Below are 16,297 nucleotides of genomic sequence, written 5' to 3'. Positions count from 1 at the left end.
TTAACTCTGGATTACTTGTTTCTTCTCCAGCGTGAAGTTTGTGATTCTGCCACTTGCTGTACTGGTCATCTGGCACATTTCCACCGGCTCGTAATCTTCATAAGCAGTGCTTATAAACCATCCAGGATATTTAACAGATTCGAAAGTGTTATTGGCCATGCCGGTCTCTTTCTTGAAGAACAGGAGGTTGTCATTCGAGTCACCGACTTTAATGGTGTTTAGGGTTCCAGTGATCTCCTAAAAAGAAAAATAAGGGGATTAAATCCTTACTTCATAAAGTGGGGGGGGGGAAATTGGGGGGGAAGGTTGTGGAACTTGGTGTGGTGAACAAACCTTCAAGGTCAGGTGGGGGGAAGAACCAACCATGGTACAAGCAAGGTAGAAATTGCTACTGGAGATGGCCAGGCACACAGGCTGGGATGCATTCGGGTTGGGAGTCGGAGATGCATACGTTGACAGACTGAATTGAACTGGGGGGGGGGAAATGTGTAGGTTAAGAGGGAAATGTCAAATTTCTGAAGTTGTGTTTAAATGTGAAAGCTCAGAAAGGGTTATCAAAAATGTGAAATAACCCATTAAAAAACAAACTCTTCTCCCTTGTATAGAACCTTTTGCCATTGATTGAGTTAAGAACCCCATTATAAACTTTTTTTCTAAGAGTGTTGAGATTTACCTTTGTATTGATTGTTTCCATCTCTCAGCGTCACAGCCATCAATTGGGCAGATCCGCCGCTTTGCACCAGATTCTTCTTGAACTGATCACAAACGTTGCACTGCAAGACCTTGCTTTGCTTGGTGTAAGATGGTGTTGATGCCGCAATTCGATTCATCCGACGCTCTGTGGAAGTAAAAAGACATTAGTGAACATCACCAACCAAAAAAAAAAAAAAAAAAAAGAGCAAATGCTTAAACATTTTGGTTATCAAATCCCCTTTTAGGTCAATTTGATATTCAAGTCAAATCACTTTGTACAGTACAGATACTTTCAAAGCAGCTTTAAACCGGAGAGTAACCTTTTTAACCTTAATAATGTGACTAATGAGATTTAGGAAATAGTGATTTACCTCATGTAAACAATACTTAGATCAAATTGATGCGTATTAAACTCATAATCGTAGTAACGTGGTGCATTTTAAATCGCAATAAAAAGGCATGTACTGCAAATGGCTGCATCTGAAATCTCTTCACTCTTCCTTACTATATAGTAGGTGAAAAACTGTGTGATAAGAGTAGTATATCCGAATTCAAAGTACTCATAAAAGATTAGGTTAAAGTAGCCGGATTATCTATTAATCCGGCATATGATGGACACTTTAATATCCCATGATGAGGCCACGGGAGAGAGGACTTGTGAATGATAGTGGCATGATAAGGGCAACATGGCGAATGTAGTCCGTCGTACTATACAGAACTTACGTTTTTAGCTGTCAATTGCTTACTCAAAATAAGTACCTACTCAAGAGAGTATTTGATTTCAGACGCAGCCTACAAAATCGCATCTATTCCACTCTGCTTGTAGACGTTATCATGCGCAGATTAGTAAACATAATGGTAAAGAAGGCATCATATTTTTGGGGTTCCGAAGAAACCGAGTACATATTGCGCGACATGGATATAATGCAGTATTATGATGGTCCAATACGTCTAAAGAAAGGGTTTCGTAACACACCTATTATATGCAAGTTCCTCATTTGTGAAGTTAGATGCATGTGAATAAATGGCGGTAGAAATAACCAGAATACTTAGAGAATAATCATAATTGCTTGTATCGTATCTTACTCTGATAATTGGAAACATAGTCCGCTAATATTAGAAATATTCAAATGTTGCTGTAAAGCTGCTTGAGAAAGATAAAAGTCATGATACAGTTCAGTTTTGGTTCAATAGTTCCACTATTATCCTTTAGTATGGTATTGCAAATGCATAATATTATTGTGGTTTCACTGGACAAACTAGGTCATATGGTAACTGGAACACAGAATCTGGTTTGTTGTGGCCTACAAGCTCTAACCATCTTGACCAGATGTGGTTTACCAGTTCTACCAGTCAGTCAATGTACAAATCTAGTACAGAAGCTAGTTTTAGCTGCATAAAAAAGTTTGGTAGTGGTACCTTGGATCACACTGTCCCTGAAGAAGTTGAGCGCCTCTGCTTTCCCAAACTTGGAAGACTTGGGTTTCATGGGTTTCATCCTCTTCAGAGCAATGACAATGTTCACCACAGACTTCATGCCGGAGGAATGCCTCCACATTTCCAATTTGATGCCTTCGTGCATGTTGCATTGGCAGCGCTGGAGAGAAATGATTTTTAAAGCTATGTTTGAGATGACTTGCTTTTAATTAGACCACGTCTAGAAGCATATTTGATAGCAACTCACCATGGCTGCTGGTACATCAGGGCAGTCCATCTCATCAGACTCGGCGCTGTCAGAGTAAATTGCACTGTCTGTCTCAGATGAGCTGTTTAGGAAACAAATCGAAGATATAAATCAGACGAGATTAAAATAAAAGCAAAGCAAATTCAAGAAGTAAACGAAGCGTCATTGCGTCATCGAGAGCTGACTGATAACGCAATAATACAAATAATATAAAAACGTTTGATCTGGTAATACTTACTCATAACAGGCCAAAGTTATGTCGTATCCGTCCAATGCCATCGTTCTAAAATAAAGGACAAAACTGTTTAAACATTGAGAAAATAATCAACTTTATCTGATAAAAAACTGACTTAAAAGATGCCAAAGATACAATTGCACGCCACATACCAGTCGTTCAGTTGAGTCTCTCTCTCTTGAATTCTTGGAGAAGGTGGTTGCTTCTCTTGTGAGAGTCTTTGGTTTGATGTCGAGTGACAGAAGAAGTGTTCCTTTTATATCATTCTCCTACAGCGGGAATTTCCCCTGATGAGGAAGTGAAGTTAACAGTTTTTCGACATATCGGACAAATCAGAGCAGGTGAGGCACGTTTTTATGGTGGCAAATCCCTTTAAGACGCAAAGCAACTCACGGAAACTTACTTTTCTTTGTTCTTTGTCGCATAGTTTAATAGACAGAAAACTATTAAACATAATTATTTTACCTTCCTCCTGAGAAAAAGAATTTCAGGACGCTAGGTTGTGCTCAAACTCACGTGCACTCCCACGCAATGCTCATGATGTTGTCCGGATCTAATAATTCATTCAAAATACATCAAAAAGGCCATTCAAACATAGAAAACTTAAATTCAATCCTTCTATTATGATCCTGTTTTCACCTAATTAAAAGCCAATTTGCTATATTTTGTGTGGCGCAGTCTATTGTAAAAGAGAAAAAAGTCTTAAAGTCTTAAATTTAAAATTCTTGAAATATAAATGTTGCCATTGTATTTTACTATTATTTCTTTACTATAACGAGAATCATTCGTTTTTAAAAAGTATTAACACATGAATTAAATTGCAAGTAGCATTTTTATGTGACATGAAAACCATAAAAGAAAGTTATTTTTTTAATAACTACTAATAAAAAATATTAAATTCAAGACAACATGTCAGGCAAGTTATGACTTTTCCACTGTCATACAAGATAAAAATGAATATAATTAGTATCGTCATCATTTAAAATGCATGATATTAAAACTGCTTTGTCTTTAGATTTTTTTTACATTTTTGAGCCAAAATCTCAAAATTGTCCTTTGGTGTGACTGTCTCAAGCATGGTTCAGTGAATAACTTTTATAAATGAACGAGAAATGCATACAAATATTAATAAATATCTCAGGTATAATTTTACTAGTGTCTATTTTAGTAAATTACAATAACTTTTGTTCCTCATATATTTCTAAAGGCATAGGAACTTGATACATTTTGTCACTGAAAACCACATCCTCTGGTGTGATGCCATATCCTGATTTTAAATCAGGCAATGCCACTGACAAGTTTAATTAGTTGAAGGACCCCATTCAAGGCCATGTTACGACATGAGCACATGGTAAGGTTTGGTCTCAGAATTGTTCAAATATTTAACTTTTTTTGGAACCACTATAAAAGTGTTAATTTGTGTTGTAAATTCTTAATTCTTTCTATGCCACACCATAGGACACATTTCAGTAAAAATGTTGAAAAAACAGTGAAAGAATTCAAAGTTTAGCGACCCCTTATTTTTTCAAACATCAGACTTTATACTATGCGTAACAACTAAGCGTTTTTTCCTCAAAAGTGGTGTTTTACCAACAAAAAAAGAGACAATTTTTTACTGCTTATTTGTCAACTACCCATTTGCATGATTAAAGAAAAATGTATACGCATAATGCAATAAGATCAAAACTCTGTGATGCATTTATGTGAATGTTTCTTAGAAATAGTTTATATTTCAAATCCGAATATGTCCCTCATCCAGGAAGAAAGTACAGTTCATGTTGTCACACTAAATGGGGTAAGTTGTGATGAAAACCTGCCATTAAACAGCCTATTACAGGCTTTTTAAATGTTTTTTTTTTTTTTTTTGCAAAAACATTACAGTAAAACTCAACCCATTGTTTTGATCAGCAACAAAAATTGTGATTACGTCAGTTGGTTGTTTTCTTCACTTTTGTGGTCATTTGGTGCTTTAGCAACAGCTTTAGCAATAATATGATGTAACTTAAATTTTGGTCTGCAAAAATTATCCTAATTTGCAACAGTTAAGAACTACGCATCACATGAAAACAAGTACATATGAAACTGAAAACATTAGACTTGGGTAACCTGTGTGACAACTAGCCCCGGTCTGTGGCAAAAAGAGCAAACACTTTTACACTAATTTTTGAGATTTTCTAGTATGTGAAAGAAATTTAAGCTTTCGGCATGGCCGTTAAAAATGCTGGTTGAAAATGGACAAACCCAGCGTTTGGGTTAAATGTTTGCTTAAAACAACCCAATTTATCAATTTTCAACCCAAGCATTTTTTAGAGTGTACTCTGACCTTCAGATACCCACACTTGGAGTGATCCCCTGAAGAGGCAATGATTCAGGCCCTGCTGCAAGATTGTGATAACATCCCATAATATCACATTCAAAGGTCAAACAGCAGTGGCTGCAGAAAGTGTCCATTATAGAGAAAGATGAGTTTTTAAATTGTGTCATGTGTTGTCCTCATTCAGTGGGGTTTTGCATGTTTCTATAAAATATATCATCTCCACAACAGTATGAGTGAAAAGTTGAACTGAGACATTTACAAGAAAAGTTCACATGATTAATGACACACATTTCTGACTAAAATGTCAGATCACAGATTTTCAATGTGGATATTTTAGCATTATTAGGGTATTAATAATGTTCTTTCATTTTTCATTTTCTTCCTTCGTATTGTCTAGTGTAGTGTTGGGTAAGTGACTCTAAAAAAGTAATTCATTCCTAGCTACTAATTACATGTTCAAAAGTGTGATTGGATTACTAATTACTCTCTCTAAAAAGTATTGCATTACATATTGCTAATTACTTTCTAACCCAGACAACAATAGTGTCGGCCCAGATTCGGCCCACATCTGGTACCCATGGAATCCACATGTACCTGTGGCCTGGATCTGGGCCCACACTATTGCTGTCTGGGAAATGTCTCTTGAACAATACATGAAACTGCTCTTTTAATTATCTGATCTTTTAATTATATAAAATTTCATTAAACATTCTTGAAGTATGACCAAAGTATTTAAACAAAGTTAACATTAAAAACATACAATTTATCATTAGATGTTTTGTAAGCGCATGCATGCTCACTATCTAGTGGACTTTTGTTTTCGAATCACTTGTGTATGCGCTGTGGTCCGTGCGAACACAAAAATCGGGCTGACAGAATGTATATGAAATGCTGATGATGAACAATATGTGGACAGAACGCATTTTAAGATCAAATCTTTTTTTTAGAAGTCATAAAAATACAAAACACCTTTTTCGTTTTTAATAACTGTGTGTGCAGAGAAAACCATGGCAAATAAATATTATTAGTGATAATAGTAAATAGGGCTTAAAGTCGGCATTAAAGGCACAATATGTAAGATTCCCAAGAATGTTTCAATTCAGAGAAATAAGCAAATTGAACCATGACACAGACCGCCGCCTATCATACCTACCCTCAGATTTCCATGGAAACACCAAAGGCGCTTTAATATATTATGTGTTTTGTTAGACAGGTGAGCAACTGTTTGGATACATTAATCGACAGAAAACGAATCAATGTTATACAGCTCAACACAGTTAGTCTTATTGTTTAAATCATATTTTCATGATTTATCACAAGTACCATGTTTTACCACGCCTAATATCAATATAGCTTACTGCAGTGTGCAACAAGTGTCTCATAGTAGCCTAACACACAGAGTAACATTATAACATAACTTTCAACATACTCAAATGTATCTAATATGATAAAACAGCAATGCGTATGCATGGTCGTCTGCGGCATAATAAAAACTCAGTGAAATCAAGGCGTCATCAAGCTACACTTGTTTTGAATAAGCGACCTCTAGCGGGGAAAAATTACATATTGTGGCTTTAAACGGAAGTTGTATCTTTTCTACCCTACTGTGACGTATATCCAGGTGAAACGGCTTCTCAAACAAGAAAAACTGTAGGGCGGGACTTGATTTTGTCCATGGGGAATTGATTGGATGGTTGTGGTATGCTATTGCTATTTGATCTCATGTGAGTGAGTAAACACGTCATCAGGGGAAGTGATGTTGCTGAAAAAGAGAGGGGAAGTTATTCTGATTAAAGATTATGAGGGCACATGAATAAAAAAATAATGTACATGGGTAAATCATATCAAATTAGCGATGTACCAATATTACATTTTGGCCGATATGATAATTCTTTATATTTGAAAGCCGATAACCGATATATTAGCCGATAAATCTAAAATGTTATATCATTTTTGAGAGCCTGATTACAAAAACAAATGTCTCACCATTAAAAGCCCCACAATTATGTTCTCATTATAAGTAGCCTATATGACAGAGTTCCTTTTTTGAAGTGATTACATTCATTTTTCAAGCAATTCTAAACCATCATGGTGAACAGTGCATTTCTGAAGTGTCTCAGCTGATCGAAATAAAACATTATCTATCGACTTTAATATATCGGCCACATTTTCTTATCGGGTCGATAATGATAGCATTAAAGGGATCATGAATTGATAAATCAACTTTTCATTCAGCCTTTGATATATAAAAGTTAATCGTGATCTAGGAATATTCTGTAAGTTTCAGAGCTGAAAACTTCCTTGTTAGTAAAAAAAAAGCTTTTATTGACACCAGACCCAGAAAACGCCTGATCTCAGAATGTGCCACACCTTGACGTCATCGTGTGGTGAAACGCCGCCTCAATAGTACGCCTGATTCTGTAGCCCCGCCCACCGACTCGTGGAGCTAAACTGATCGCGCTACCGAGCAATAAACATGCCGGAGATAGCAAGATATTGCGCTGTGCCTGGTTGTGGAAGAACACAGTGAGCTTCCTTCGGATTCTAATATTGGAAATGTGTGGTTGAACGTTATTTTTAATGAATATCCAGCTCAATTGGATAACACGTATGTTAATTTCACCACAGATTCGTTTGTAAACAAGAGACTGGATTTGCAGACAGGATGAGATTTCATGAATGAATGAAGCGACACACTTGTGTGAGTAAACCATGTTTTTATATGTGATAGTATTGCATTGGTACAGATCAAATACTATGTTACATTGCGTACATGTCTAACTAAACATACTTACCACTGTCACAGGGCTCGCAAAGCCCAACGTCCTGGGGCTACGTGTTTTCCAGACAGGCTACCAATACATATTATCATTTTAAATAGTGAAATAACATTCCTTTCTTGATGTGCGTTGTTCACTCTCTTGACTTGATATTTGAAGGAAAAATACAATCGCACGGAAGTTTTGATCATGCTGTCTGCAACGTACTTGGCGCGTGAGTGCGTGTGTGTTAGTGATGCACGGTTCGTGGTTATATCCACCTGGATAAGTAGTATATCTCACACTCTTTAAGGGGGCTAAGTAATATAAAATAGCATTCATATTAATTGCAGGTGGATGAGAGATCAATTATTGTGTTTGTTTGATAAAGACATTTTGCGAGCCCTGAGGGACGAATCATTCCGGTTGCCTTTCAAAACAATGCCTCACGTGTACTCATGGGGGAGCCGAAGCTCATGAAATATGCAAAGCCAATCATAGCAGTGGCCGTTTACTTCCAAGTCTTCACTGCGCACGCCCATAAAAACAGAGAGTTCCAGGAGAGAGGCTCAAAACCAGGGCAGAAAAAAATAGCCTATTACTTATTTATGTTTTTGAATGTAAAAACCACGCGAACGTCACAAGTAGACCTCATTATAAACATATACTCACAGTATAAAATGTTTTAAAAAGCCAAAAATGAACATATATCTGCCGATACATCGTGCATCCCTATAATGAATACTGCAATATTCCATAACAAATGATCAATTTTGATTTCATGGTGACTTTAATTAGGCCTACTTGTAAAATATCTGATTCAACAATAGATGTTAATGTAAGAGATGCGTGATCTTTTGGACTTTCGTTTTCAGATGTCAAAAACAGAAAAAGTTCAAGATGAATGAATTACCTAATCCAGTGAAAGAATATCCAAAATTAGGTTATTAAGAAAATATATCATTCAAAAGTGAGGATTTTTGTTAGGCAATCCCCATTCACTCACTGAAACAAAAGGGTGGTTTGCGGCGCCGGAGTCTACAGCAGAATTTCTGCACTTATGCAACTTCCTCATTGAGGATCTGTAATGGTGCTAGACCTATAAAACATTGAAACCAGCTGCATTAACCTCACACTGAGGAGAACACACCGGCTGATAAGCATCTGTGCTGTATTAGTATAAGATAATATGACTGTATGTTTATTAACTTGCAATTAGGTCAGACAACATGACACACGTTTGTAAACAGTAGTAGGAAAATGCACAGGAAATTGTGAAACAGACATAAACAGTGATGTGTCCACACCTGTTTTAGCCAGTCTATCAAGTTTGCCACTTTCTGTAAGGCCTTCCTGTGATCACACGACTCCTTCCTGTGATCGTCCTACTGTGCGTATTATCGGAAGCATAACAGGTGTTGCATCAGGTAGGGTATAGCCTCAAACTAATATAGTCACATTTCAGCCAGGGATCTAAATGGGTGTGTGAAGGAAGAAAGAGGGATAAAATAACATGAAAATAACATGTGTTAGTATCAGCTCTAATATTTGATAAAAATGTTACTGATGAAATCCTGCCATTCATAAGTTTGGGGTCAGGAAAATTTTTATTATTTTATTTTTAAAAGAAATAAAAACTTTTGTTCGGCAAGTATGCATTCAATTAATCAAAAGTGACAGTAAAGACATATATAATGTCAAAAAGATTTATGTGTCAAATAAAACAAATAATATTCATCAAAGAATCCTGGAAAAAACATCATATTCCACAAAAATATTAAGCAGCAAAATTGTTTTCCACATTGATAATCATAATATTCATCATATTAGAATGATTGACACTGATTGGATTGAATGTGACACTGAAGACTAATTATGCTGAAAATTCAGCTTTGATCACAGGAATAAATGACATTTTACAGTGTAAAATGTTAATATTTCACAACATTACAGTTTTCACTGTATTTTTGATCAAATATGGAGCCGTGGTGAACTTTTGAGCGGTTGCATATGCATACACAGATGCTGCACTTAATTTCAGAATAGGAGATTGACATGACCATATATGTACTTCCACGTCCAAATATGGTCTTATGTCATTTGCGTGCTGGTAAAAGGAAGTTGCATTGGTCATAGGGCTGTAAAAAAAACCAAGCCACACCAGGACTACTCATAGATAAATAATGCATAATAACCTATAATGCTTACAGATTAAAGAGTCATTCATAAAAAGGCTCAAATGTTTGTATTCACACAATAATTATTTTAAATATTATAATGTTGACTGCATCTTCCTTGAAATAAAAAAAAAAGTGAATTAATGTTCTGAAACATTGTAACAAAAATCCCCAAACATGTATTATGTTAAAAAAAAAATCATGCTTAATGTTACAGGTGTACAGCAACCCATCTTGACAATGTGCACAATAACAGTGATCATTTGGACCATTCTCACGCTGAAATGCAACATCATTGCATTAGATCAATTGTCTGTATCTAGTCATGATTTATGATCTTTCCTCAGAAGTTGAACTCGGTTCATTGACATTCAGAAAGTACGTGTCCAACACTGTATATTGAAACTGCTGAGATTTATTCAGAATGAAGATTGCATTTTCATTTATGTTCCTCAGTGATTATGACCTAATTCAAGATTCTATATGCAAGCATGTTCATTAATTAATCGCCAATGTTTGAACAGCTTGTACCAAAACTTGACAAACAAGACATTCCCTGACTTTCTAGGTGGTCTGTGAAAGCCTCGGGATGTTTTTGCCGGGAATTTCTAAAGGATGTGACGTTTACACGCATTCCAGAGAGAGCCTCTCTTCCTTTCAAAGACGTGGATTTAATGACAGGATAATGTAATGTTAATGCGTCATGCAATTAAAGGGATTAAGTCAAACTAGTCTCACAGCCAGACCTATAACATCGATGACGCGTTTTGTGGGCGGAGCCTAGCGGGTGGCAGAAAATGACGGTTAATTTATACATTACAATTATGATTGAAACATTTTTTTCTTGCATTTCCGAGTTTATATTTCACAATTCTAAGATGAAATATCCGAGATGCAATATATAAACTATTATATTTAAAATATTCTGTCCGTTTCCCCTCAGATTTGTGATATAGGCCTATAGTAGGCTATGTTTAAATGTTAACTATATAAAACGTTTTCGGTTTAAATATTATTTAAAGCTATTATGCCCCAGTGAACTGCATAAGTCAATATTATTGCTTACATCAAATGCTTTAATAGTAGACTAATCATCTCCGGTTTCATCAGTCCAGTCTGTGGCTTGCAACCATAATATTTGCGTTTAGCTTCACAGAGCGTCTTCTCGACGACAGTATTATAAATATGAAGACATTTTTTTTTTGCAATCCGATTCTGACATCCAAAGGCACAACAAGTAGCCTATATGGCAAGCCGTTTTAACATTTAATCCTTAAAACAAACTATGTATTTACCTTAATGCTACTATTTTTTTTATATACTATTCCACTAGTGCTTATTCTTTAGGTACTAGTGCCTATTCTTTAGATGGTACCTTTTTAAAAGATACTAGTTATTCTTGAGATACTAGTTCTTATATTTTAGATACCGGCACTCATTCATTAGATAATAGTACTTATTTTAATAGTGACTAGTAACTATTATTTTGTTAGTAACACATTTTAAAATGTTCTTCTATGGGGATCTGTCACTCAGATATCAACTATTCAGTTCTGACTAGTAGGCTATGTATTCCAATTGTGTATGTATTTATTAGATACTAGTTATTCATTAGTACTTATTTTGTAGATACTAGTCCTTATTACTAGATACTAGTAGTACTTATTCAAGATACTAGTATTTATTCATTAGCTATAATACTTATTCAATAGATACTACTAGTAGCTATTCATTCGATACTAGTATTTATTCCAAATGTTACTAGTAAGATTTTTTATTTTTCTAGTAAGATTTTTAATTGAACTCTACAGTGGCCATTCTGACTAGTCATAACCTAAGACGAGTAAAAAAGCAGTTGTGACTAGTAAGATAAGAAATGTTACTAGTGTCTATTGAATAAGTACTAGTATCTAGTAATAGGTACTATCTAAAAAATAAGTACTAGTACCTAATGAATAACTAGGCCTACTCTCTAATAAAAAGTCACAATTGGAATATAATCAGAACTGAATAGTTGATATCTGAATGACAGATCCTCATTGAAGACAATGGCAAACATTTTAAATGTGTTCCCTGGTAACAACAGAATAGTTACTAGTCACTATCGAAATAAATACTATATCTAATGAATAAGTACTAGTGTCTATTTAATAGGTACTAGTATCTAATGAATAACTACTAATATCTTTTAAAATGGCACTAGTACCTACACTGTTAAAAATTTGTTGTAATTTTACAGGAAATTCCTGGCAACTAGTTGCCGTAAATTTACAGCAAGTAAGATACAGTATTTTTCCTGTTTTTTTAATACAATAAAGTACTGTATTTATACAGCAATACTACTGTGATTATTACAGTAAAATGCTGTAATTTATTATAATTTCCTGTAAATTTACTGCAACTCAGTTGCCAGGAATTTCCTGTAATTTTACAGGACAGAATTACAATGAAATATTCCTGTTATTTGTAAATATTACAATAAAATACTGTAATTTTCTGTCTTCCGCAATTAACAACAATACAATGGCCTCTTTTCTTTGTTTTATTAACACACTATGCAACAACACATTACACACTTATAAAAGTATCCACTTTTTTTTTTTCATACAAAAATTACAGTCTCACGGGAGAATCCAGCTCATTTCCAGATGTCCAGAGAGCCCATCATCAGGGGGGAGGTGGGGGGTTTACTATAAAGGCTCACACCACTACTAGCCCATCAACTCAAAAGTCCAGGAGTTCTTAAGAGGGTGCAGACAGTTGTGTTGAGCCTGTGTCTCTTCTCTGCTTTGCTGCCCGCCTGGGAGAGAGAGAGAAAAAAAAAAAAAAAAGTTTCACGTTTTCATATCTGTTGATGAATACAGTGTAAAAAAATAAAAAGTTACCTAATTCCTACTTGCTCATAGAAGAAAACTACCTTGATGTATTTAACATTAACAATTTATATATTACAACAACTTCACATTAGAATATTTTATGTGAATTTGAACAGTTTCCAGTCAGGATTTCTTTTTCAAATGGTTAAAATGTACATTAAAAAGTTGGATGGAGACCCAGCTATTGTCGTTAAGTGTCTGTTCTATCTAGAGTTGGTATTCATTCCCCTGCAGGACATTTATTTAACAGAAGAGTCTGACAGACAGCAGTTTAACATCACAAAATTTGACATTAATTAATTAATGAAAGTCGTAAAGTATGGTTAAGGTATTTAGCAGATGCTTTTGTCCAAAGCGACACAATATACAGTAGATGCATACATACAATGACATATATTGAAGAAAACATTGTAAAAGCCAATGTAATTCTAAATGTTAAGTTGTTAAAGGGTTAGTTCACCCAAAAATGTAAATCCTGTCATTAATTCCTCATGTCGTTCCAAACCCATAAGACCTTCGTTCATCTTCAGAACACAAATAAAGATATTTCTGATGAAATCCGAGAGCTCTCTGACCCCTGCATAGACAGCAATGTAACGAACACTTTCAAGGGCCAGAAAGGAAATAAAGACGTCGTTAAAATCTTCCATGTGACTCCAGTAGTTCAACCTTAATTTTACGAAGCGACGATAATTATTTTTAAGCGCAAAAAACAAACAAAATGACTTTATTGAACAATTTCTTCTCATCTGTGTTAGACTTCCTAGTTCTACGGCAGAACGACTTGTGCACATTCGTCGTGGTGCTCACGTGAACAGTGTCGGCCAATGGTAAGCCAGCGTTCTGAAAACGCTGCACTGTTTGCAATATGTGAACAGCGTAAGAGTCTGACACAGGCTAGAAGAAATTGTTGAATTAAGTAATTTTTTTTGTTTTATTGCGCACACAAAGTATTTTCGTGGCTTAATAACATTAAGGTTAAACCACTGGAGTCACATGGAAGATTTTAACGACGTCTTTATTTCCTTTCTGGCCCTTGAAAGTGTTCGTTACATTGCTGTCTATGCAGGGGTCAGAGAGCTCTCGGATTTCATCAGAAATATCTTTATTTGTGTTCTGAAGATGAACGAAGGTCTTATGGGTTTGGAACGACATGAGGAATTAATGACAGGATTTACATTTTTTGGGTGAACTAACCCTTTAACAACTTAACATTTAGAATTACATTGGCTTTTACATTGTTTTTCTTCAATATATGTCATTGTATGTATGCATCTACTGTATATTGTATGTCGCTTTGGACAAAAGCGTCTGCTAAATATCTTAACCATACTTCACCAAATTTGACATTAATTAATTAATGAAAGTCGTAATGTTAAACTGCTGTCCGTCAGACTATGGCAATAGCTGGGTCTCCATCCAACTTTTTAATGTACATTTGAAAAAGAAATCCTGACTGGAAAAAAATTCACATAAAATATTCTAATGTGAATAAAAACTTTTATGTGGATTGACTCGATATTTTGTTGAGATAACAGAGCTGATGGAAATGCTCTCTAATTAGAATGTTTTTTTTTTGAGTGTGCCAAATTTGTACGAATGCACTTAATGAGCAAATGAGTTGGATGGAAACCTGTCTATTGACATCAATGCATATAGTATATCATAGAGCCTAATAATACTGGACAAAAAGGAAGTGATTAATGGGACTTTCCATATGAGAATGATAGATCTATTTTCTTTATTAGTGTGTAAACAGTTTAAACATACCTTTGGACAATTTCAAGAGTTCTTGAGGCCTCTTTAGGATACTGCAAGTTGATGTCGTTCCATGGACATCATCCACTTGTCCGCATAGTGTCTCTCCTGAAAAGCATTACAATATGATAACTAAAAGAGCACTAGAAAACTGCACGACATAAACACACACAAGTGGCGATGTTGGCATGCAGAATTCCAGCACAGTGCTATTAAACAAAAAAGGGAAGAATATACCTTGCACAATTAAGCAAGGTGTTCTGGGCAGGGTCTCTCTCTGGATATCAGCAGCTGTGGCATTGGGCTAGGGAATAAAAATGTAAACATTACAAAAGGTAAATTACACAGCAAATTCCAATTACTATTATTTTAATATTTCATACAGTATGCCAGGCAGCCATATATAATTTGAGACAAAGAAAATGGTCCACTCAACACAGAAGAAAAAAAAAGGCAAATATTTGTAATATACTGTATGTATGCTACACCATCTAAAACAGTTAAAGGATGTTAGCCAGTCAACTCCCTATAGCGGTTCAGACTGTCTATGGAATATTAGAATAATTTTGAATAGATAGTCTGTGTGAAGACCATATTATCAACACAATGGTATTGCACAAACAATTTACAAAATAACTGTTGGAAGAGATAACGAGCCAAAGTAAGTGTGTGTGTGTGTATTTGCAAGTTATACTCACATGAGCCTTAATGTAGATGGTCTTGCTGCCATTATTAACTTAATAGACATCCAAGACTTCACCCACACCTGTTGTCAATTACAAGACAGCAAAACAGAAGTCATAATAACGTTACAATAGCCTGACTGGTAATCAATGCAATAATAACCTGAGCTAAGGAAGCTGACCGGGCTACTAATGTTTATTTTTACAGTCTAACGTTAGTCTAGTGGGCCAATGTTAATGATGCTAACATTTTTTGAGCTATCGTCATTGTGGTGGTTTTCCATTAGTTACTAGTTCAGCTCGCCTCAACTGTATTCCCCATGTTTGCTTTTCCATTGTGAAAATCTCGTGCCTTGTGGCTGTAAGGTAACTGTGACTGTACCCGTCGAGGTAACAAGGCGAGCCGATGAGATGACGTTCAGATCAACGGCTCTGGTTCTGATATAATTTACAACAAATCCGTGTCTGAAATAACGTTAATCCAGCTAGGAGCCGATGTGCAGCTAATTTACTCCCGCGGCGGTGTTACAGCTGCTGCTGAGTTTGTCTACGTTAGTAACTTATATGATTCCTTCGGTGTTGACCGTTCAGGGCAGCGGTGAAGTTCGCGTCTTACTCTATCCAACTTAACTAACGGTGAAGTTAGTTCAGGAGGTTTCTACCGGGAGCGAGCGAGTCGAGGCGAGCTCATTTTAGTAAAGGGACCTAACGCTAATGTCGCGGAAATTGACCAAACTAAACAAACAGCACTCACTCAGATCACCGGTATTAATATATCCATAGACTTATAAAATAAATGTCATGTTACATACCTGAGATGTTCCTTCTTCCAAAAATGGTTGAATACTGCTGGTACCGTTGGCCGGCTGGCCGCGTAAATTTCGAAATTCAAACAGCAGCGATCCCACAATGCTATGCGGTTGCTGTAAAAGAACGCTTCTACAGTGTAGTTACAATAATATTACAGGACTGACCAAAAATTTCCCGTCATGCATTTGCATTTACAGGAAAACCGTGAATACAATACGTTGTTGTAAAATTTATTGTAAAAATTACATCAGTTGCTAACAGTGTAAATAATAAGCACTAGTTCATGACTAAGTACTAGTACTTAA

At 35.6% G+C, this 16,297-nt stretch overlaps 1 protein-coding gene across 1 annotated transcript; it reads right to left on the bottom strand.

Moving 5' to 3' along the window:
- Nucleotides 1-2,901, bottom strand: il1b (interleukin 1, beta; the record flags this gene model as incomplete). The annotated part of the gene is made up of 7 exons (XM_079804035.1): nucleotides 2,765-2,901; nucleotides 2,616-2,660; nucleotides 2,378-2,459; nucleotides 2,113-2,290; nucleotides 674-838; nucleotides 334-470; nucleotides 1-237 (listed from the first exon to the last, which is right to left on the bottom strand). The coding sequence occupies exons 2-7, from the start codon at nucleotides 2,654-2,656 to the stop codon at nucleotides 1-3; spliced, it is 840 nt and encodes a 279-aa protein (XP_079660161.1). The 5' UTR covers nucleotides 2,657-2,660; nucleotides 2,765-2,901.
- Between the last annotated feature and the right edge of the window lie 13,396 nt (nucleotides 2,902-16,297).

Source organism: Gobio gobio (assembly GCF_949357685.1).
Source record: "Gobio gobio genome assembly, chromosome: 22".
Lineage (NCBI taxonomy): Eukaryota > Metazoa > Chordata > Actinopteri > Cypriniformes > Gobionidae > Gobio > Gobio gobio.
The sequence above is the reverse complement of the archived record's forward strand: the minus strand, read 5'-3'. Positions and strand labels throughout refer to the sequence as shown.